The sequence below is a fragment of the Artemia franciscana genome, chromosome 13 (assembly GCF_032884065.1).
Source record: "Artemia franciscana chromosome 13, ASM3288406v1, whole genome shotgun sequence".
Classification (NCBI taxonomy): Eukaryota; Metazoa; Arthropoda; class Branchiopoda; order Anostraca; family Artemiidae; genus Artemia; species Artemia franciscana.
This window is the reverse complement of record NC_088875.1, coordinates 47,013,991-47,037,722: the sequence shown is the minus strand read 5'-3', so window position 1 is coordinate 47,037,722 and position 23,732 is coordinate 47,013,991. Positions and strand designations below refer to the sequence as shown.

Genomic DNA, 23,732 nt, shown 5'->3' with positions numbered 1-23,732 from the left:
GATGTTCCAAATAGCACAATTTTCATTGAAGTACAGCGTTGGATTTGTTTATGTAAGTTTTGTTTATTTTTATTTTTTTTTGTGCAGCGTTTGTGTGATTTCTCGTTTTTTCTTACATTTTGTATATGAGCTTTAGCTGATATATTGTTCTGCTGATACATGCTTCTGTTGCTCTTTAAGCAAAAGTTTGACATTTTTTCTCAATCTTTTACGAAAGACCCCTGAAACAAAAGAGTAAATACATTTGAAAAAGATTCACATTAAAAAAACTTTGAGGATGAGGCAGCCCCCCTACTAAACAGAATATTTTTTTTTGTTTTAAGTTTTAATGCTGCTCATTACTTTTTGTAGAAAAAACTATATTTAAAAAAAAAATAATAATCTGACTAGCTTCAATCAATAAATAGTACCAGTGTAATTCTTTGTTTTTTATTTATTGATCCGTTCTTTTTACATTATTAAATAAAAAAGAACTAGCTTTTTTAACTGAAAGTAAGGAGCAACATTAAAACTTAAAACCAGCAGAAATTACTTCGTGTATGAAAGGGGCTGTTCCCTTCTCAACACCCAGAAACTACTCTGTGTATGAAAGGGGCTGTTCCCTCCTCAACGCTCCACTCTTTACGCTAAAGATTGACTCTTTCTCTCAATTCTACTTCATTAAACAGTAAAAAACTTTAGTGTAAAGAGTGGAGCGTTGAGAATGGAACATCTCCTTTCATACACAGAGTAATTTCTGGGCATTGAGAAGGGAACAGCCCCTTTCATACACGGAGTAATTTCTGTTGGTTTTGAGTTTTAATGTCGCTCTTTACTTTCAGTTAAAAAAGCTAGTTTTTTTATTTAATTTCTGAAAGTTTTTGGATTAATTCAAGTTTGATTTTGGCTCTCCACACATCAATTATTAAAATGAAATTTGCATATTAATTCTTTTTTTTGGGATAAATGGCTTTCTCTTAGTCTTGATCAGACGATTCTGAGAAAAAAGGGGTGGGGGAGGCCTAGTTGCCCTCCAATTTTTCGGTTACTTAAAAAGGCAACTACAACTTTTAATTTTAACAAACGTTTTTATTGGTAAAAAATATACATAACTTAAGAATTAACTTACATAACGAACTTCTATATTCGTATATTTTTATTATGTATATGAGGGGGTTTGTCCCCTCGTTAATACCTCGATCTTTATACTAAAGCTTAAATTTTGTCCCAATTCTTGAAGAATGAGCCCTGAATCAGAAAGGCCATAGAATAAATAGTTGAAATAACTTTAAATACTTTAGCGTAAAGAGCAAGGTATTTAGGAGGAGAAGAACCCCTTATATGCGTAATAATCTCTGTTTGTTTTAAGTTTTAATACTGCTCCTTACTTTCAGTTAAAAAACTTTTCATATTTATTTTTTCTTTGTTTTTTTTATAATAATGCTATAAAATCCTGCGCCCCCTTCATTGAATTTTTCTTTCTCCATAGCATATTCCTCCAAGGGAAGATCCTCTCACATAGCCTCCTCCCCTCATCCCCCCAACCAAAAAAATCCCCTTAAAAACGTCTGTACATTTCCCAATAACCATTACTGTATGTAAACACTGGTCAAAGTTTGTAACTTGCAGCTCCTCCCCTGAGGACTGTGGGGGAGTAAGTCATCTCCAAAGACTATGTTGAACAAAATGGCTATCTCAAAATTTTGATCCATTGACTTTGGGAAAAAATGAGCGTGGGAGGGGGCCTAGGTGCCCTCCAATTTTTGGTCACTTAAAAGGGCACTAGAACTTTTTATTTCCGTTAGAATGAGCCCTCTTACGATATTCTAGGACCACTTGGTCGATACGATGACCCCTGGGGGAAAAAACAAATAAACATGCACCCATGATTGGTCTTCTGGCAAAAAATACGAAGTTCCACATTTTTGTAGATAGGAGCTTGAAACTTTTACATTAGTGTTTTCTGATACGCTGAATACGATGGTGTGATTTTTGTTAGGATTATATGACTCTTAGGGGGTGTTTTTCCCTATTTTCCAAATTAAGGCAAATTTTCTCAGGATCGTAACTGTTGATAAGTAAGATTAAATTTGATAAAAATTATATATTTAAAATCAGCATCAAAATCTGATTCTTTTGATCTATCTTTTAGTATCAAAATTCCGTTTTTTAGAGTTTGGTTTACTATTGAACTGGGTCGCTCCTTACTACAGTTTGTTACCATGAACTGTTTTATTTTACACATATTTTCAAATACACAAATAAAATGAATAAATACCAGTACACATGGAAGGAGGAGGAGTAGGGAGGATGTTCTCCTCCTTGCGCTTTTATTAAAGGATTACACTCTCAGATAAATTTTGGTTCAAAATTACGAAGCTAAATAAAAATTATCTTCAATGTTGACATAACTCTTCTTACATTGTTTGTTATATTGTTGTGGCCCTGCTAGAAAATTAAGTAAAAAAATGGTTTTTTAACTGAAAGTCAGGAGCAACATTAAAACTTAAAACGAACAGAAATTACTCCGTGTATAAAAGTGGCTGTTACCTTCTCAACGCCCCGCTCTTTACGCTAAAGTTTGACTCTTTCTATCAATTCTACTTTACTAAACAGTAAAAAACTTTAGCGTAAAGAGCGGGGCGTTGAGAAGGGAAAAGCCTCTTTTATACACGGAGTGATTTCTGTTTGTTTTACGTTTTGATTTTATTTTTTTTAATTTAATTTCTGAGCGTTTTTGAATTAATACATGTTTGTAACTTAAGAATTAATTTGCGTAACGAACTTCTATATTCGTATAATTTTATTATGTATATGAGGGGGTTTGTCCCCTCGTTAATACACTCTTTACACTAAAGCTTAAATTTTGTCCCAATTCTTTAAGAACGACCCCTGAACCAGAAAGGCCATAGAAAAATTAGTTGAAATTACTAAAGATACTTCAGCTTAAAGAGCGAGGTATTTAGGAGGAGGAGAACCCCTCATATGCGTAATAATCTCTGTTCATTTTAAGTTTTAATGCTGCTCCTTACTTTCAGTTGAAAAAACTTTTCATATTTATTTTTTCATTGTTTTTTAATAATAATGCTAGAAAATCCTGAGCCTCCTTATTGAATTTCTCTTCCCCATGACAAATTCATCCGAGGAAAGATCCTCCCTCTTAGCCTCCTCTTCTCAATTCCCCCCCCCAACCAAAGAAATCCCTCTGAAAACGTCTATGCCTTCCCAATAATTATTACTATGTAAACACTGGTCAAAGTTTGTAACTTGCAGCCCCTCCCCCAGGGACTCTGAAGGAGTAAGTCATCCCCGAAGACATAGTTATTATGTTTTTCAACTATGCTGAACAAAATGGCCATCTCAAAATTTTGATCCGTTGACCTTGGGAAAACATGAGTATTGGAGGGGGCCTAGGTGCCCTCTAATTTTTTTGGTCACTTAAAAAGGTGCAAATTTTCTCAGGCTCGTAACTTTTGATGAGTATGACTAAATTTGGTGAAACTAGTATATTTAATCAGCATTAAAATCCGATTCTTTTAATGCATCTTTTAGTATCAAAATTCCGTTTTTTAGAGTTTCGTTTACTATTTAGCCGGGTTGCTCCTTACTACGGTTCATTACCATGAACTGTTTGATTTCAACCCTAATTCCTTAACTTGTCTTTCTCATATTGCAGAGAGATAATGGGAGTTCCATTAGGAGTTTGCATCAATGAGAAACAACAACCGGTGATCCGGTTTTTATCATTGGAAGGTGTATCTGGGGCCATAAACTCCGCTATTTACTTTTTGACTCTTAATGGCGGATCCAGGTTCTGCCATCAGTGATGATTCTGTCTCAGAAGCCGTCACTTGCGTTAAGCACAGCGAACCATAGGCGTTTGGCAGGTCCCAAAGCGTGTTTTTTACACAACACAGTGAGTTGCTTTGGGACCCACATGCACAGACTTGATGAAATCCAAGTCTGTTGTGCGTGATTTCACATGGAGAATCAAGACTAATTTGTTGATCATGTACCACTCCATCAATAGTCACTCGTCTATCTAACAAAACTGTCACGTGTGCGCTCAGTGTTTTCATGATTTTTTTGCCCTAGATGCTTTTCCGGCTTTTTCCTGATGCGTATCATTCGGTCGGCTATTTATATTTTTATTTATGCATTCATTGACACCAGGCATAGGCATTTGCCAGAAGACCGATCACGGGTGTGTGTTTATTTGTTTGTTTGTTTGTTTTTTCCCAGGGGTGATCATATCGACCAAGTGGTCCTAGAATGTTGCAAGACGGCTCATTTTAATGGAAATTAAAAGTTCTACTGCCCTTATTAAGTGACCAAAAAAATTGGAGGGCACCTAGACCCCCTCCAGCGCTCATTTTTCCCAAAGTTAACGAATCAAAATTTTGAGATAGCCATTTTGTTCAGCATAGTCGAAAAACATAATGACTATGTCTTTGGGGCTGACTTACTCCCCAACAGTCCCCAGGGGAGGGGCTGCAAGTTACAAACTTTGACCAGCGTTTACACACATTAATGGTTATTTGGAAGTGTACAGACCTTTTCAGGGGTTTTTTTGGTTTGGGGGGGGGGGGTTGAGGAGAGTGGGCTACGTGGGAGGATCTTACCTTGGAGTAATTTGTCATGGGAGAAGAGAAATTCCATGAAGAGGGCGCAGGATTTTCTAGCATTATTTAAAAAAAAAAACAATGAAAAAATAAATACGAAAAGTTTTTTTCCACTGAAAGTAAGGACCAGCATTAAAACTTGAAACGAACAGAGATTATTACGCATATGGGGGGTTCATATCTTTATAAATACCTCGCTCTTTACGCTTAAGTATTTTTAGTAATTTCAACTATTTATTCCACAGCCTTCATGGTTCAGGTGTCAATCTTAAAGAATTGGGACAAAATTAAAGCTTTAATGTAAAGAGTGAGGTATTAACGAGGGGGCAAACCCCCTCATATACATAATAAAAATATACGAATATAGAAGTTCGTTGCGTAAGTTAATTTGTAAGTTACGTATATTTTTTGCTTATAAAAACGTTCGTTAAAAATTAAAAATTCTAATTGGCTTTTAAACTAATCGAAAAACTGAAGGGCAACTAGGCCTCCTCGCTCACCCTTTTTCTCAAAATCGTCTGGTTAAAACTAAGAGAAAGCCATTTAGCAAAAAAAAACTTAATGCGCAAATTTGTTTTAATTATTCATTTGCGGAGAGCCAAAATCAAACATGCATTAATTTAAAAACGTTCAAAAAAAAAAGTTTTTTTTAACTGAAAGTAAGGAGCGACATTAAAAGTTAAACAGAAATTACTCCATGTATGAAAGGGGCTGTTCCTTCCTCAACGTCCCGCTCTTTACGCTAAAGTTATTTACTGTTTTATAAAGTGGAATTGAGAGAAAAAGTCAAACTTTAGCGTAAAGAGCGGTGCGTTGAGGAAGGAACAGCCCCTTTCATACACGGAGTAATTTTTGTTCGTTTTAAGTGTTAATGTCAGTCCTTACTTTCAGTTAAACAAACTTGTTTCTGTATTTAATTTTAATAATAAACGTGTTAATGCATAGCTTAAACATTTAGTTATTCAATAATATATTTCTCCATTCGTATTTGATAACAAGATGCTAGGGCTAGCCAATATTTTTTCATAATTTTACTCATCCAATCACTTTTTACCCAGTTCTCGACCTGGCTTTTACCCAGTTTACTGCCAATTAATGGTAGTGTTTGTCTCTTGCTACAGCAATCAGGAAGATTGCTGTACCTGACTTTTTAGACTCAATGATGATATGTTGTTTTGCTCATTTTCTGCTGATTTTCCAATAGGTTCCTTATTTTCAAACTTGACGCCAACTAAATACTATAACTGCATATGGATGTCTTTTTCATTAATTGTGTATGATTGTACAAGTTTACAATTAATCAGTCTAAAGAATCTGATTTCATTTTACTGCTATTGGTACTTTAAAGAATTTGGGACAAAGGGTTGAAATTTTCATGGGAAAACCACAACAACATAACAATAAAATAAATGAGGACAGAAGTCAGTAATAAGAATGGGAGAAGAGTTATGTTGACTTTGCGGATGGTTTTTTGATTAGCCCCCGTGCATCTTTTTTATATTTTGGCTTCTGTCTCCCTTGGAAGCATCCTTTAATTTTCAATCATCAGACCTTCATGCAGCTTTGATTTTATCTTCTTTTTATTTATTCTGGGATACCCAGTATTATCAGGTGGAAAATGAACGGTGGTGGCCAATCTACACAAATCAATGGCACAATTCTTAAAGTTTGTATTTGAAGACACAACTACCCAAGGAGTCTCTCAGACAGCATAAACTAGAAAAAAAAACATTTCGCCCCAATCTCAGCCATAAGCTAAAACAGGGTATAGCATCTTGTGGTTATTGAAAACCAACTGATTTTCACTGTAACAAGTTCTCTCGGGAGATACTGGCTTCAATTACCCATTGTATTACCTCCTGTGATTGGCTAGGCATTACTGACACGAACTAATGGCATAAAGAAAGGTTTGATGAATATTTAAAAAAATAATTCTTGTTTTTTCTACTTCCAGGTGGGAATTCTTTATTGTTGGGGCACCTAGCACCATATATGAGAATGAGCGATTCTTATTAAGATTTAAGTTTAGCAAGAAATATCCATTTGAGGCTCCAATTGTAAGTATACGTTTTGGTCCGATTTAAAATCTCTTGAAAGAGATGTCCTGTAGCTTTATTTCAGGATTGTAAAAAGGCTGTTATTAGTGTCTTAAGTAATGAATTAAGCAGGGATATTCAGCTCATGTTATTTAAGGAAGACACAATAGATGTTTCCAAATTATATTATTTGTTTCTGAAGCCGACACTGATTTTTAGAAGAAACAATTAAATTTTTGTGAAGTTGGGAATTATCGTAGAATTTTAGTTGTGAAATTGTTTAACTATTATATTGAAACAATACACATTAAAATAAAAACAAGAAAACAAAAAAAGCTTATATTGGAAAAGGCACGATAAAAAACAAAGAAAAACGTATTTTATAACAAAACTATTACTATGAGAGTGCTGCAAAGAGGATGAATAATCCGTTCCCCTCTGTTTTAATTTACTGAATTTGTCTTTTGTGTTTAAGTGCTGTTAGTTTGTTTTTCAAAAATGGAAATTAGCGGATATTTGTGATGTTGGGAATTACCGTGGAATTGTAGTTGTGAAATTATTTAACTTTTATATTGAAACAATACACATTAAAATAAAAACAAAAAAAAACTTATATTGAAAAAGGCACAATAAAAAACAAAGAAAAACGTATTTTATTTAACAAAACTTTTACGATGAGAGTGCTGCAAAGAGGAGGAATAATCTGTTCCCCTCTGTTTTAATTTACTGAATTTGTCTTTTGTGTTTAAATGTTATTAGTTTAATTTTAAAAAATTGAAATTAGTGGAGATTTGTGATGTTGGGCATTACCGTGGAATTGTAGTTGTGAAATTATTTAACTTTTATATTGAAACAATACACATTAAAATAAAAACAAAAAACATCTTATATTGAAAAGGCACAATAAAAAACAAAGAAAAACGTATTTTATTTAACAAAACTTTTACGATGAGAGTGCTGCAAAGAGGAGGAATAATCCGTTCCCTTCTGTTTTAATTTACTGAATTTGTCTTTTGTGTTTAAGTGCTGTTAGTTTGTTTTTCAAAAATGGAAATTAGTGGAGATTTGTGATGTTGGGAATTGCCGTGGAATTGTAGTTGTGAAATTATTTAACTTTTATATTGAAACAATACACATTAAAATAAAAACAAAAAAAACTTATATTGAAAAAGGCACAATAAAAACAAAGAAAAATGTATTTTATTTAACAAAACTTTTACGATGGGAGTGCTGCAAAGAGGAGGAATAATCTGTTCCCCTCTGTTTTAATTTAATGAATTTGTCTTTTGTGTTTAATTGCTATTAGTTTATTTTTAAAAAATTGAAATTAGTGGAGATTTGTGATGTTGGGAATTATCGTGGAATTGTAGTTGTGAAATTATTTAACTATTATATTGAAACAATACACATTAAAATGAAAACAATAAAACAGAAAAAAACGTATATTGAAAAAGACACGGTAAAAAACAAAGAAAAATGTATTTTATTTAACAAAACTTTTATGATGAGAGTGCTGCAAAGAGGAGGAATAATCCGTTCCCCTGTGTTTTAATTTAATGAATTTGTCTTTTGTGTTTAAATGTTATTAGTTTATTTTAAAAAAATTGAAATTAGTGGAGATTTGTGATGTTGGGAATTATCGTGGCATTGTAGTTGTGAAATTATTTAACTATTATATTGAAACAGTACACATTAAAATAAAAACAATAAAACAAAAAAAAACTTATTGAAAAAGGCACGATAAAAAACAAAGAAAAACGTATTTTATTTAACAAAACTATTACAATGAGAGTGCTGCAAAGAGGAGGAATAATCCGTTCCCCTCTGTTTTAATTTAATGAATTTGTCTTTTGTGTTTAATTGCTATTAGTTTATCTAAAAAAAAATGACATTAGTGGAGATTTGTGATGTTGGGAATTATCGTGGAATTGTAGTTGTGAAATTATTTAACTATTATATTGAAACAATACACATTAAAATAAAAAAAAACAAGAGCTAAGAGCTCATATGGCACTTGTGATGAGGCGAGAAGAGCTAAGAGCCAAGAGATCATATGGTATGAGCTCTAACAAAATTCTATGAATCAATAGATTGATTTAAAAAGGAAAATATGAGGCTTAATGCCGGTCAGGATTTAAAATAAGAGATCTGAGTCACGATGTCCTTCTAAATATCAAAATTCATTAAGATCCGATCACCCACTCGTAAGTTATAAATACCTAATTTTTTCTAATTTTTCCTCTCCCTTTAGCCCCCTAGATGGTCGAATCTGGGAAAACGACTTTATCAAGTCAAATTGTGCAGCTCCCTGACACGCCTATCAATTTTCATCGTCCTAGCACGTCCAGAAGCACCAAACTCGCCAAATCACTGAACCCCTCCCCTCAACTCCCCCAAAGAGAGCAAATCCAGTACGATTCTGTCAATCATGTATCAAGGACATTTGTTTATTCTATCCACCAAGCTTCATCCCGATTCCTACACTCCAAGTGTTTTTCCAAGATTTCCCCCTCCAACTCCCCCCAATGTCAAACGATCTGGTCGAGATTTGAAACAAGAGCTCTGAGACATGAATTCTTTCTAAAAATCAAATTTCATTAAGATCCAATCATCTATCCGTAAGATAAAAATACCCAAATTTCCACATTTTCCAAGAATTCCGGTTTCCCCCTCCAACTCCCCCCAACGTCACAGGATCTGGTCGGAATTTTAAAGCACAAGATCCTTTTAAATATCAAATTTCATTAAGATCTGGTCACCCTTTCGTAAGTTACAAATACCTCAATTTTCAAAATTACCCCCCCCCCTCCAATTCCACCAAAGAGAGCAGATCCGGTCCGGTTATGTCAGTCACATATCTTAGACAGGTTTTTATTCTTCCCATCCAGTTTCATCCTGATCTCACCGCTTTAAGTATTTTCTAAGATTTCCGGTCCCCCCAACTGTCCCCCCTCCAATTACGCTTGATCCGGTTGAGATTTAAAATAAGAGATCCGAGTTACGAGGTCCTTCTAAATATGAAGTTTCTTGAAGATCCGATCACTCCTTCGTAAGTTAAAAATACGTCATTTTTTCTTATTTTTCAGAATTAACCCTCCCCCCAATAGATCGGATCCGTTTCAATTATGTTAATCACATATTTAAGACTTCTGCTTATTTTTCCCACCAAGTTTCATCCCGATCCCTCCAATCTAAGCGTTTTCCATGATTTTAGGTTCCCCCACCCCAAACTTCCCCCAACGTCACCAGATCCAGTCAGGATCTAAAATAAGAGCTTTGAGACACGATATCCTTCTAAATATCAAATTTCATTGAAATCCGATAACCCGTTCGTAAGTTAAAAATACCTCATTTTTTCTAATTTTTCAGAATTAACCCCTCCCCCAACTACCCCAAAGAGAGCGGATCCGTTCCGGCTATGTCAATCATGTATCTAGGACTCGTGATTATTTTTTCCACCAAGTTTCATCTCGATCCCTCTACTCTAAGTGTTTTTCAAGTTTTAGGTTTCCCCCTCCCAACTCCCCCCCCTCCTATGTCACTAGATCTGGTCGGGTTTAAAATAAGAGCTCTGAGCCACGATATCCTTCGAAATATCAAATTTCATTGAGATCCGATCACCCGTTCGTAAGTTAAAAATACCTCATTTTTTCTAATTTTTCAGAAATAACCCCCCCAATTATCCCAAAGAGAGCGGATCCGTTCCGTTTATGTCAATCATGTATCTAGCACTTGTGTTAATTTTTCCCACTAAGTTTCATCCCGATCCCTCCACTCTAAGTGTTTTCCAAGTTGTAGGTTTTCCCCTCCCAACCCCCCCCCCCCCAATGTCATCAGATCCGGTCGTGATTTAAAATAAGAGCTCTAAGACATGATATCCTTCTAAACATCAAATTTCATTGAGATCCGATCACCTGTTCGTAAGTTAAAAATACCTCATTTTTTCTAATTTTTCAGAATTAACCGCCCCCCCCCAGATGGTCAAATTGGGAAAACGACTATTTCTAATTTAAGCTGGTCCCGTCCCTGATACGCCTGCCAAATTTCATCGTCCTAGCTTACCTGGAAGTGCCTAAAGTAGCAAAACCGGGACCGACAGACAGACAGACCGACAGAATTGGCGATTGCTATATGTCACTTGGTTAATACCAAGTGCCATAAAAACTTATATTGAAAAAGGCACAATAAGAAACAAAGAAAAATGTATTTTATTTAACAAAACTTTTACGATAAGAGTGCTGCAAACAGGAGGAATAATCCGTTCCCCTCTGTTTTACTTTACTGAATTTGTCTTTTTTGTTTAAATGTTATTAGTTTATTTTAAAAAAAATTGAAATTGGTGGAGATTTGTGATGTTGGGAATTATTGTGGAATTGTAGTTGTGAAATTATTTAACTCTTATATTGAAAAAATACACATTAAAATAAAAACAATAAAACAAACAAAAAACTTATATTGAAAAAGGCACGATAAAAAACAAAGAAAAACGTATTTTATTTAACAAAACTTTTACAATGAGAGTGCTGCAAAGAGGAGGAATAATCCGTTCCCCTCTGTTTTAATTTAATGAATTTGTCTTTTGTGTTTAATTGCTATTAGTTTATTTTTAAAAAATTGAAATTAGTGGAGATTTGTGATGTTGGGAATTATCGTGGAATTGTAGATGTGAAATTATTTAACTGTTATATTGAAACAATACACATTAAAATGAAAACAATAAAACAGAAAAAAACGTATATTGAAAAAGACACGGTAAAAAACAAAGAAAAATGTATTTTATTTAACAAAACTTTTATGATGAGAATGCTGCAAAGAGGAGGAAATATCCGTTGCCCTCTGTTTTAGTTTACTGAATTAGTCTTTTGTGTTTAAATGCTATTAGCTTATTTTAAAAAAATTGAAATTAGTGGAGATTTGTGATGTTGGGAATTATCGTGGAATTGTAGTTGTGTAATTATTGAACTATCATATTGAACACATTAAAATAAAACAATGCAACAAAAAAAAACTTATATTGAAAAAGGCGCGATAAAAACAAAGAAAAACGTATTTTATTTAACAAAAATTTACTATGAGAGTGCTGCAAAAAGGAGGAATAATCCATTCCCCTCTGTTTTAGTTTACTGAATTCTGTTTTTTGTGTTTAAATGCTATTAGCTTATTTTAAAAAAATTGAAATTAGTGGAGATTTGTGATGTTGGGAATTATCGTGGAATTGTAGTTTCAAATTATTTAGCTATTATATTGAAATAATAAACATTAAAATAAAAACAAAAAAAACTTATATTAAAAGAGGCACGTTAAAAAACAAAGAAAAAAGTATTTTATTTAACAAAACTTTTAAGATGAGGCTGCTGCAAAGAGGAGGAATACTCCGTTCCCCTTTGAGTTTGTCTTTTGCGTTTAAGTGCTATTAGTTTATTTTTCAAAACACCAGCTAAAATGGAAATTAGTGGAATAGACAGGATGCATTTGAGCACATATATCTTTATATGTTAAACTACATTTATCTGAGTAAGGAAGCATTTTTGAATTTACTGAATTTATATAAGATAACCTACGCATTCAATAAGCCTATTGGAATCAATTTTTTTAACCTGTGGCTTTCCATTGCCAATTCTAAATATTGACTGGGGTTCAAAAGCAGTTATTAAAACCTGTTGCAATTAATTATTTGCCTATTGTACTTCCAGTCTCAGTTAGCTGAAATTCCTGGTTTTATGTATCAAAATTGTTGGTCTGCATCACAACTATTATGTATGACAACTATCACAATTACTTGATTAATATAAGCTAAGAATATTTTCAGTTAGTCTTAAAAGTTCTATGGATTTGAATTTTTGTAAGAAATACATTTTGATGTTCAAGCTGTGTTCAGTAGAGTCAAAGGCGTAAAAAATATCAGTTAAATTTTATATTAAATATTGCATTTGTTAATTCAAAAAGCGAGCAGATGTTGCAATTTGATTTAAAATGAACCCATAAACAACTCTCTATGATGATCCGGTGCCCAGCTAGCAGCAGAGAATAAAAAGAGACAAAAAGAAAACACACTAGTGCTACAAGTTATGTAACTTGTTCACACTAGTGCCACAGGTGCATGTTGTTCAAGTCGAGAGACCAAGTTTTTTCTTTTGCATACATTTTTCGGTCATGATAACTCCGATAATGTTCTTTTAAATTCGATCCGACGCCAATCTTTAGAGATTTCTGAATATTTTTCGGAATTCCATAAATTTGTTTTCAGACTAACATTTGGAGTGGGATTGAAACTGCTGGCAGGCAATCAGTAGCTGAGGCGAATACTTTAAACTGTTCTGACACATTTTCTTTTGAAAATATCTGACATACTTCCGTAAACCTTGAAATATAACATGTAGAATTCTTTTTAATTACAAGTGATATTGGCACCCCACCAAGAATCACCGAAAATCCTGTGGATATGACCCTTTTTTATATTTAACATATCGGTATTATTGGTAAGAAGAGACAATATTATAGTTTATTTATAAACAACTATGGCAAGCTAAAGAAAAACAAAGAAATTGTCTTTTTGAATAAAATAATATCTCTATATATAAAAATAAGTTGTTTGTTTGTCTGTTGACTGACGTCATGTTTGTGTGTCGACTGACGTCATTATAAGGGTTGAGCATTATTCCGTCATGAAATTGTTTGTCGACTGACGAATTTACAGACCGGGACACCGGGACACAAATGACGACCGGGACACCGGTACACAGGGAATATAAATGACGACCGGGACACTCAAAGAGAAATTACAGACTGGGACACCAGGACACAAATAACGACCGGGACACAGGGAATATAAATGATGACCGGGACACAGGGACACAACTACAACGGGGACGCCGGGGGACACAGGAGGGATATATAAATGACGACCGGGACACAGGGAATGTTCGATTAGCAATCACCATCAATAAAGCTCAAGGATAATCATCAGAATAATGAGGTATAGATCTGAATACGGATTGTTTTTCCCATGGACAATTATATGTTTCATGTTCAAGAGTGGGTAAACCTGACAATCTATTTATATGCACAGGCAATGGGACAGCGAAGAATGTTGTATATTTGCAAGTTTTACGTAGTTAAAAACATATATATATATATATATATATATATATATATGTATATATATATCTATATTCACAGGTGGAACACAACTACAATGGCGCGTAACGACATACGCGAGCGGGGGGGCTTGGGGGGGCGAAGCGCCCCCACCAACGAGATAGATCGAGAAAATCGATCTAGTCAGTTGTTTCACTTACCTTGGTAGTATTATTCGTAAAGATGGCAGACGCAGTGAAGATTTATTAAATAGAATAGCATAGAAGAAGGGTGTTTTTCGTATTTGAGAATAGTCTGGAGCAAGAGGTAGTTGACCTAAAATGAATTGCCAAACTAAGACTAGAATATTGGAAGCCAGGGTAATAAGTGGCTCTGAGTAACCTGGAGGCTAGGGTAATAAGCATGGCTCTGCATCGTGGGTGCTTCAAAAGTCTGAGGAAGGTCTGTTAAATGTTCTTGAGTAGAATTGGATGAAGATGGTTTAAGTCAAATGTTTTAGAAAGGAATTGGCTAAGAATACTTTTGGATGCTCCTTTAATTTACCACATGTCAAACAGTAGGCTGTACAAAAGGATTGATCCAATTTTCTAGGGCTATAGTGAAAGGAAGGTAAGATGACTAGGCCTTGTCTTATGGGTGAAGGATGATAGATTGCCAAAGAGTGTTTTTTGGCCTGCCCTCTAGGGCCAGACCAAAAGCTGATCGTTCCTGAATGGGGTAGAACGTCATATGAAAGAATTTCATGGAAATCAGTACTTTATATGAGGAGATAAAAAGTGAAGCTTTGAACAGATTGGGCTGAGAAGAAACATGCATAGTTGTAGTGGCCTCAGATGATTTGATGCTGTGTTGCAGTGAGTTAGTATTAATTAGTAGAAATCTGGTTATCCACTACTCTAAAGACTATTTTTGATTAAATGTGAAAATGATATGCCTCAATGTTGGTAAAAAAAAAGAAATGCGAGAAAAAGTAGTGAAAGGAGGTGATTTGCGTTCACTGGTCGTAAATCTCCTCGTTTTACTACGTTTCCTCTTATCGTTGTGCGTAGCAAGTGTTATTATACAAATTATATTGGATAAAAACAATTTGTTTCAACTGAAAATAAGGACCAACACTAAAACTTAAAACGAGCAAAAATAATTGTTTATACGAGGTGGATGGCTCCCTCTTCCTCAACCATGGCTCTGTATGAAAATTAAAAGCACAAATAAAATTTAAACCAGATTCATCTTCCTGAAAGAGCTCCTCAATTTGGGTTTAAGCATGCCCGTACATAATTTCTTCTTCTTTATAAGCTGGAAACAGGCAACAGTGACATCAAGCGTGTGCATTTGTAAAATCCAAATATTTGAGAAAGGTAATTTTAGGTTCGCAAACAATGAATTCTAGCTCCCTTACCACAGTTTTAAAACTACTTCTTTACTCTTCTGCAGTTATACTGACTACTAAGATTACTCTTTACAATTCAGGGCTGGGCAATGCCGTGTTATTTTCTTCAAAGATTTCCAAACTCTATTGGAAGAAGGCCTGGCGAAAGGCATGCTTCTAGAATCTCATCTCCTGACTGGCGATTTTTGTTCTAATCTTTAAAAATCAGTATGAACCCAAGACGTGTACATCGAAGAAAAGACTCTAGCCTAGTCATAGAACAGACTTAAATCTCTCGTTATACCAAAAATTGCACGATACTCAAAAATAGAAAAACGTTAAAAAGATTCTTGATGTCCACCGAAGGATGTCACAGAATTCTAAGCTTTAAAAGTATATTTACTATTTTTTGTTGAAGTAAAATATTAAAAATGTCTATAAACGTGCTGGGGTTTTTCTAGTAGGTCTGGTTGAACTTCAAGGGTACTTTTGATTTTATATTCCCAACTGCTAAGAGCACATATCCTAATAAAGACCTTCAAACTGGGGTTTACAAATTTGTTAACACTTCTCTTGCTTTCACACGGATGTTTAGTTTCAAGTAAGTAAAAGAAATCAACCTTGATCAAGACAGTAACAGACTTATTTAGGTTGAAGTACCATTTAGTCAACACAACCAAAACAGACGGTAAATTCTATCAAGCAGTAACGCTATTATTGCGTCACTGTATGTATTTTGGCTGATGCATGTGTTGGAAAACTAAATTTTCTGAAGTTTCCTTAGAAAATTTCTCAAAAGAAAAAAAATGTGTCTAACGAAGAATGTGCGTTCTAAATTTTCATCTTCATGTTTCATGTAAGCAGAAAGGTTTTGTCTATTTTAAAAGTAATTTTTCAGCTGGAAAAACAAATGTTGCGATTCTGATCCTGGAATAACGATCTTTTTTCTATCGTGTACCATGGAATCTAGTTTCTGAAATGTAGACTTTTTATCACAAAATTCAGTGTGCTAAGAGCTCAGGGCCTGATATAACACTAGTCTAGTATTTACCCAGGGTTTCCCTCTAGAGTGGTGTCTGTTGAATTTTCTGTAAGTTGTATCAACTGATAGGTTTTCAGGAACAATATCTCTCGAAAGATCATTCCAAATGGCGGCGCAGTATCTTACAAAGCCGATTTTTGTCAGGATCTGTTTTTAGTTTCGGATTTGGTCTATTGGATAGTTAAAAAGTGACGTTGACTGAGTTAAATTCTACTTGACTAATTCAAGTCAGATTCTACATTTTGAAAGTTATTTAGGTTTTAGTTTTTATCTTTGCATAAATAGAAAGGACTGGTCTATTTTAAGTCTTAATTTTATGGCTGAATAAACGGATGTTGCAATTCTGATCCAGTAAGAAAGAAAAAAATTCCCTATCTGATGCCACGAAATCCATTTACTGAAATGAAGTTTAACTTCTTGTGACCGAATTCAGGGCGCAAGGGTGCTAAGAACTTAGAATCTGATATAGTACTAGTCTGTTTAATATACGAAATAAATAGAATTAAATAGAGTCAGAGGATGTGGTTTCAGCGACAATATTCCTCAAATGACTATCCATTTTGCAATACTTGTGCCGGACAAGATCCTGTAATTTCCGTTTCTTATCGTTACCGAGTCGAAACTACTGATGGCGACAACGAAATAAAAAATCTGGTGCTGCTCCAGAACAAAATTTTGATTGGTCACATGAGTATGACAATTGTGACATAAATTTCAAGCTAAGTATAAGAGTGAATTTATTAAGAATTATACAATATCATTGGTAATTGCCAAAAGAAAAGTATGGAAACTTATCCGAAAACTGCACTACAGCGACAACCGTCTCGGTGACGGCCAAGTTTCGTCAATTGTTCTCGTTTGTTTCTGCGTTCAGGTCAGGTTTGCTTACAAATTAAAAAAGTTTGACTATTTAGCAGCAAAGGACGCTTGCAGAAAAGCAGAGATGCAGCCTTTCTGGTTGGACCTTTTTTAAGGTTTAGTTTTGGTCTGGCCAATATTTAAAAGCTTATGTTAACCAAATTAAAATTCTACTTCGTCAACTCAAATCAGGAATTTATATTCAAAAGGGATTTCACATTTGGATTCTTATTTTATTTTCAGGTTGTTTTCGTTCCTCCGTACCTGCCAATTCATCCACACGTCTACAGCAACGGTCACATTTGCTTATCCATCTTGAATGACGAGTGGACGCCGTCATATTCCGTTGAATCTGTTTGTATTAGTATTCTATCTATGCTTAGCAGTTGCAAGGAAAAGGTAATTCCAATTTCAGTAGTAAAATTGCATTTATGCGATAAATTATTTTTTAGTCTGTCTCAGGTAGCAAGGATTAAATAGTGAATCAGGCAATATGTTCCCTGCATTAATCTTTGTTAAAATAAATACAAGTATAAATCTGTCGTGTATGCACAACTAGACTGTTGATTCGATCGCCAAGGAGCTGCTGAGTAGCCTACACTCTTGCGAAAGTTTTTGGTATAAATTGTACCCCCCCCCCCCAAAAAAAAAAGCCCTCAAAGCCTAAATACCTTTCGTGCTGAAAAGCCTTCTTAATACTTTTCGTGCAATTCCAGTGAAATATCCGGAATCTCTACTTCTTTATTGAAAAAAAAAAAATTAGTCAATGAATATGCTTTCCATTTACACATAGTTTCTTTTTAGTGATACAATATTATTTATTCCAGTTATTCCAGGTCGCATCTGTTCCTTTGGATTATATTTGGATTATGTTTTTTATCTGCTTTTTTCGAAACAGGGAATAAACTGGCTTCCTATTTTACCAATCATTACTTTTTAACATTACACTTTTAATGAATTTTACCATAGCAATATTTTCAAACAAATAAAAATAATAGTAAAACCATAAAAACACTTTTTGGAAAGATGCTTAATTTCATTAAACTCAAATTTTCAGATAAAACGATTTTGATTGCTAAAAATGTGATGCTATTAATTCCATTTGATGCCTTACTCTAGGTACCATGTCATTAGAAAAAAGTTTGTTTCAATGATTTTTCTTGGTTTTTAGCTCATCATCCTAGCAAAGAGTTTTTGAGTGAGGTGGATTCTTGTTGACCTCTTTGTTTTAGGATCTGCTTTGTCTAATTGCTTTTTAAGTGATAATTGCATTACGTGATCTCTAAGGTTGATCAGTATTTTTAAAATAATTAAATAGAAAAAAACAAGTTTTTTAAAATGAAAGTAAGGAGCGACATTAAAACTTAAAACGAACAGAAATTACTCCGTATATGACAGGGGCTTTTCCTCCTCAACGCCCCGCTCTTTACGCTAAAGTTTGACTCTTTCTCTTAACTCTACTTTTTAAAACAGTAAGAAACTTTAGCGTAAAGAGTGGGGCGTTGAGGAGGAAAAGCCCATGTCTTATACGGAGTAATTTCTTTTCGTTTTAAGTTTTAATGTTGCTCCTTACTTTCATTTTAAAAAACTTGTTTTTTTCTATTTAATTTCTGGACGTTTTTGAATTAATGCATGTTTTGATCTTGGCTCTCCGCACATCAATAATTAAAACGAAATTTGCATATTAATTACTTGCAATTATCGGAAGACTTAGAGAAAAAGGAGTGAAGGAGGAGGCCAAAGTCCCCCTCCAATTTTTTGATTACTTAAAAAGGCAAGTAGAACTTTTAATTTTTACAAACGTTTTCATTGGTAAAAATTATACGTAACTTACGAATTTACTTACGTAACGAGCTTCTATATTTGTATGTTTTTATTGCGTATATGAGGGGGTTCAACCCTCGTCGATACCTCGCTCTTTACACTAAAGCTTAAATATCCCATTTAAGCTATAGTGACTTTGAGCTTTAAGCTTTAGAACTTAAATCCCACTCTGAATCACAAAGGCCGTAGAATAAATAGTTCAAATTACTAAAAATACTTTAGCATAAAGAGTGAGGTATTACGAGGAGGTAAACCCCTCATGTGCGTAATAAATTTTTTTTGTTTTAAGTTTTAATGCTGCTCCTTACTTTCAGTAGAAATAAATTTTCATATTTATTTTTTCATTGTTTTTTTTTCAAATAATACTAGAAAATCCCGCGCCCCCTTTATTGAAATTCTCTTCCCCCATGAAAAGTTCCTCCATGGAAACATCCTCACACGTACCCCCCCTCAACTCTCCCCCCTAAACCAAAAAAATCAACCACCTGAAAACGAAAACGTCTGTACACTTCCCAGTAACCATTACTATATGTAAACACAGGTCAAAGTTTGTAACTTGCAGCCCCTCCCACGGGGACTGCGGGGGATTAAGTCGTCCATAAAGACATAGCTATTAGGTTGTTCGACTATGGTGAATAAAATGGCTATCTCAGAATTTTGATCCGGTGACTTTTGGGAAAAATGAGTGTGGGAGGGGGCCTAGGTATCCTCCAATCTTTTTGGTCACTTAAAAAGGGCACTAGAACTTTTCATTTCCGTTATAATGAGCCTTCTCGTGACATTCTAGGACCACTAAGTCGATACGATCACCCCTGGGAATAAAAAACAACAAAAAACAGAAAAACAAACACAAAAAAACAAATAAACACGCATCCGTGATCTGTCTTCTGGCAAAAAAAGCGACATTCCACATTTTTGTAGATAGGAGCTTGAAATTTCTGCAATAAGGTTCGCTGACACGCTGAATCTGATGGTTTGATTTTCGTTAAGATCGTATGACTTTTAGGGGGTGTTTCCCCTATTTTCTAAAATGAGGCAAATTTTCTCAGGCTCGTAACTTTCGATGGGTATAACTGATCTTGATGAAACTTATATATTTAAAATCAGCATCAAAATGCGATTCTTTTGATGTAACTAATGGTATCAAAATTCCATTTTTTAGAGTTTCGGTTACTATTGAGCCTTACTACAGTTCGTTACCACGAACTGTTTGATTAATATTAGTAAATACTGGGTAACTTTTGGTGATATATGGGAAAATTTTGGTAAAAGAAATCAAAATGAATAAATATCTATAATTAAATGTAAATAAATAAATTTTGGTAAAGATGATATATATATATATATATATATATATATACTACTACTATATATATATATATATATATATATATATATATATATATATATATATATATATATATATATATATATATATATATATACACACGCACACACACACACATATATATATATATATATATATATATATATATATATATATATATATATATATATATATATAAAATAAATATGTATATACATCAATTTCTCTAGAATCTCCTTACAAGAAGTTGCCTGATAGTTCCCGTTTAAGCTGAATAATCGGTTGTGTCTAGTGCCTGATGTAAAAAAAGGTTTCCGTATGGTGTACCTATCACTCACCCTCCCCTTCCACCACAGAAAAACGTATGTCTTTACGCAGGTCTATGATAGCAGCCAAAGCAGTGGAAAAAACGCCATCGGGTTATTGGAAAGCCACCTTAAAGATTGCTATATCTCTATAACAATGCTTTTGATAATTTATAATAAAATGCCTGTTGTACCCATTACCCCCTTCCAATAAAAAACAACAAACAAATGTATGTATAAGCTTGGATATGTGCAGCTCTACTTAATATAGAAACCATAAATTCATGACAAAATGTGATGGTGTCAATTGAAAACCACCAAAAAATTGATATATCAATATAACAATGCTTTTGGTGGTTTATAACAAAAAGAAACTTCGTTTATAGTCGTGCATTTGTTATAAGTAATGTTATATTAATGTATCAATCAATCTATTAAATGAAAATTGTTTGTCTCCTAATTGCTTAGCCTACAATTTCTAAGAATTCATTATTTCACTAGGCTAATAACTAGGCTGCTAGGCGAGTTCAAAGAAGGATGGCGACAATCGTGTAATACCTATTGACGTAATTAAAGGCGTCTTGTTTTGTAACCTTAATATATTAGCTAAGGGCTAAAAAGGATAAAAGATTAATTACAAAAGGATTAAAGAAAGGTTTATTACAGCTTTGAATTAATTGATGAAAGTGATTTGATTCTAGGCACCACCTCCTGGTGATAGTCTATATGTGGCTACTGCCCCAAAAGAGCCTAGTAAAACAGGATGGGTTTATCATGGTAAGTTTCTATTCTATTATTACTTGTGTTCAGTTTTTTTCCTATTTTTTCAGTTTCTATTCAAAGTTTTATTCAGTTTCTATTCTATTATTGCTTGTATTCAGTTTTTTCCCTATTTTTTCAGTTTCTATTCAAAGTTTTATTCAGTTTCTATTCTATTATTACTTGTATTTAGTTTTTTTCCTATTTATGATCAGTTACATTTTCAGTTAGGAGTAGGGACACCTGGAGAGGAAGCACCTTTGAATCTGCCCCCCTTCTCACAATTCGGATTGTTCCAGATTATTTGGGTACTTTTTATCCAGACTATCAACAAAATTTGTTTTTCTTTTTGATCCCGCCTTTCTTAAAGAATAACTGAGTTACACTTTTTTTAAATTGACTGTCATACTTCTAAACTAGATTTATTTTGCAGAGGTAGAATAATTTATCAAACTTAAAAAAAAAAAAAAAAAATCAGTAGCAAACCAAAGCTAAGTCGACAAATTTACGCTAGCAAAAATAACAATAATATTAAAAAATAATATTTTTAAATAGAAATGAATAAATAAAATGAAACGTGTTTTTAATTGAAGAACCGAAAAGTATGGATAAAACCTTCTCTGAATTAGCCATAATCTACCAAACATAAAAAAAAAATATTACATTTCCTTATCTGGAACAACAAAATATTTTTTCCTTTTTCAAAAATATGGAGCAACACGGCTCAATAGTAACCGAAACTCCAAAAATTAAATTTTGATACCAATAGATATATCAAAAGAATTTGCTTATTATCCTGATTCCAAATATATAAGATTCATTAAGTTTAGTGTTACATATCAAAGGTTACAAGCCTTTGAAAATTTGAGAAAATTGCCTGATTTTCCAAAAAAGGGTGAAAAATATCTCCTAAAAGTAGAAGAATGTTAATGTAAATCCCACCGTCAGATTCAGGGTATCAGAGAACATTATTTCCGAGGCTTCATCCTTACCTGAAAAAATATGGAATCTCCTATTTTTTGCCGGACGAAAAATCATGGATGCGTGTTACATTAAAACTTAAAACAAACATAAACTTAAAACAGAGCATTAAACAAAAAAACAGAGCATTGAAACTTAAAAAGAACAGAAGCTATTACGTATATCAAGGGATTTTCCCCTCCTCAATACCTATCTCTTTACGCTTATTTTTGAATATTGTCCCACCTCTTCAGGAATGATTCTTGAAACTCAAGGGCTGTTTAATTTCAATAATAAGAAGCTTTTTTTAAAAATACGAAAAAACTTTAGCGTAAAGAGCGGGGTATTCAGGAGGCGGCAACCCCCTTCATATATGTAATAATTTCTGTTTGTTTAAAGTTTCAATGCTGATCCATACTTTCAATTGAAAAAAATTCTTTTTTTCTTTAATTTAAATTAAATATAGAGTTTGAGGTGTTTAAACAGGAAGTAGGAATTAGGATTAACAAGGAAGCGTCTGAAAAGTCTTAGTATGATTAACTCTTGAATTATAAAACAGAGTATTACCCGATAAATTAAAATCAATCTCCCTAATAACCGAAATTTGTCAAAAACGCAAAAATTAGAATCTACTTGAAAGAAGGGCCATTATAGTGAAGCTGGAAAAATTTCAATGTCTTTTAATATATATGCTACATTAGTGCAACCATACCAAATTTTTTAGAATTTTCTCGAAAATAAAATTGGTTTTCAAAAATCTTCCCAAAAGCTAACGTTCGCAAAAAAGAAAACTTAAAAAACGATATTTAAAATTTTTAATTTCGCTAACGTTTATTTTTGGATAATTCGTTTCGTACAAAACCAAATTTTACGCCCAAAAACCTGAAAAATTTAAGGGCAGTTGAACAGTGCGCTACTTAGTCGTCTAGTTACGTGGCTAGTTACTATTCGAGTGAATTCACCAGAAAAGATTCAACGTATATTCCGAAAGTAAATTATTTTCGAACCAGTAAATTCGATTATAAAGACGCTTTAGCACCTGAATCACATATTCTTTGGAATTGCTGCCTCGGCACAATTATGACCCAAGATTGTGTTTTATTTTTATTTTTGGAAAATATCTTTCTACCTTGTATAAAACTAAAACCACTAGATGATGGCATGCTGGTGTTTACAAGAATGTATTGATACTTGTATGTGAAACTTGTATGGATTCTTTTATTATTAACTAATGAACTGAATTAATTTTACCAATGCGGCTCTGGGTTCATTCATTTTATTTATAAATGTATTTACATATATCACTTTTTTTTAGATGACGCTATGTAAAGAAAGGAATGTGTTTGAATCAGTTTCTAAATACTATTGATGTAAATATTTTCAATTTGGTGTTACTTGTGTGTAATATTGCTTGCAGAAGAGTAGTCCAACTCTGCTTGAAGTTTTCCAGAGTGAATGAAATGAAGCATTCCATGTGAATATTATTTATTTAGTTGATATCCCATATACTGTTTATTTAGTTGTAACTGAACTCAGACGATATTCGCAAGCAA

The 23,732-nt window shown here is 33.5% G+C and overlaps 1 protein-coding gene across 1 annotated transcript in view; it reads left to right on the top strand.

The window, feature by feature from the left end:
* Positions 1–23,732, top strand: part of LOC136035013 (ubiquitin-conjugating enzyme E2 W-like) — a gene marked incomplete at its 3' end in the record, with an annotated part of 28,702 nt that extends 4,970 nt beyond the window's left edge. The window contains 4 exon segments of the mRNA XM_065716594.1: positions 6,556–6,658; positions 17,248–17,403; positions 21,162–21,237; positions 23,495–23,732. Coding sequence (XP_065572666.1) covers positions 6,556–6,658; positions 17,248–17,403; positions 21,162–21,237; positions 23,495–23,508 — 349 coding nt within the window.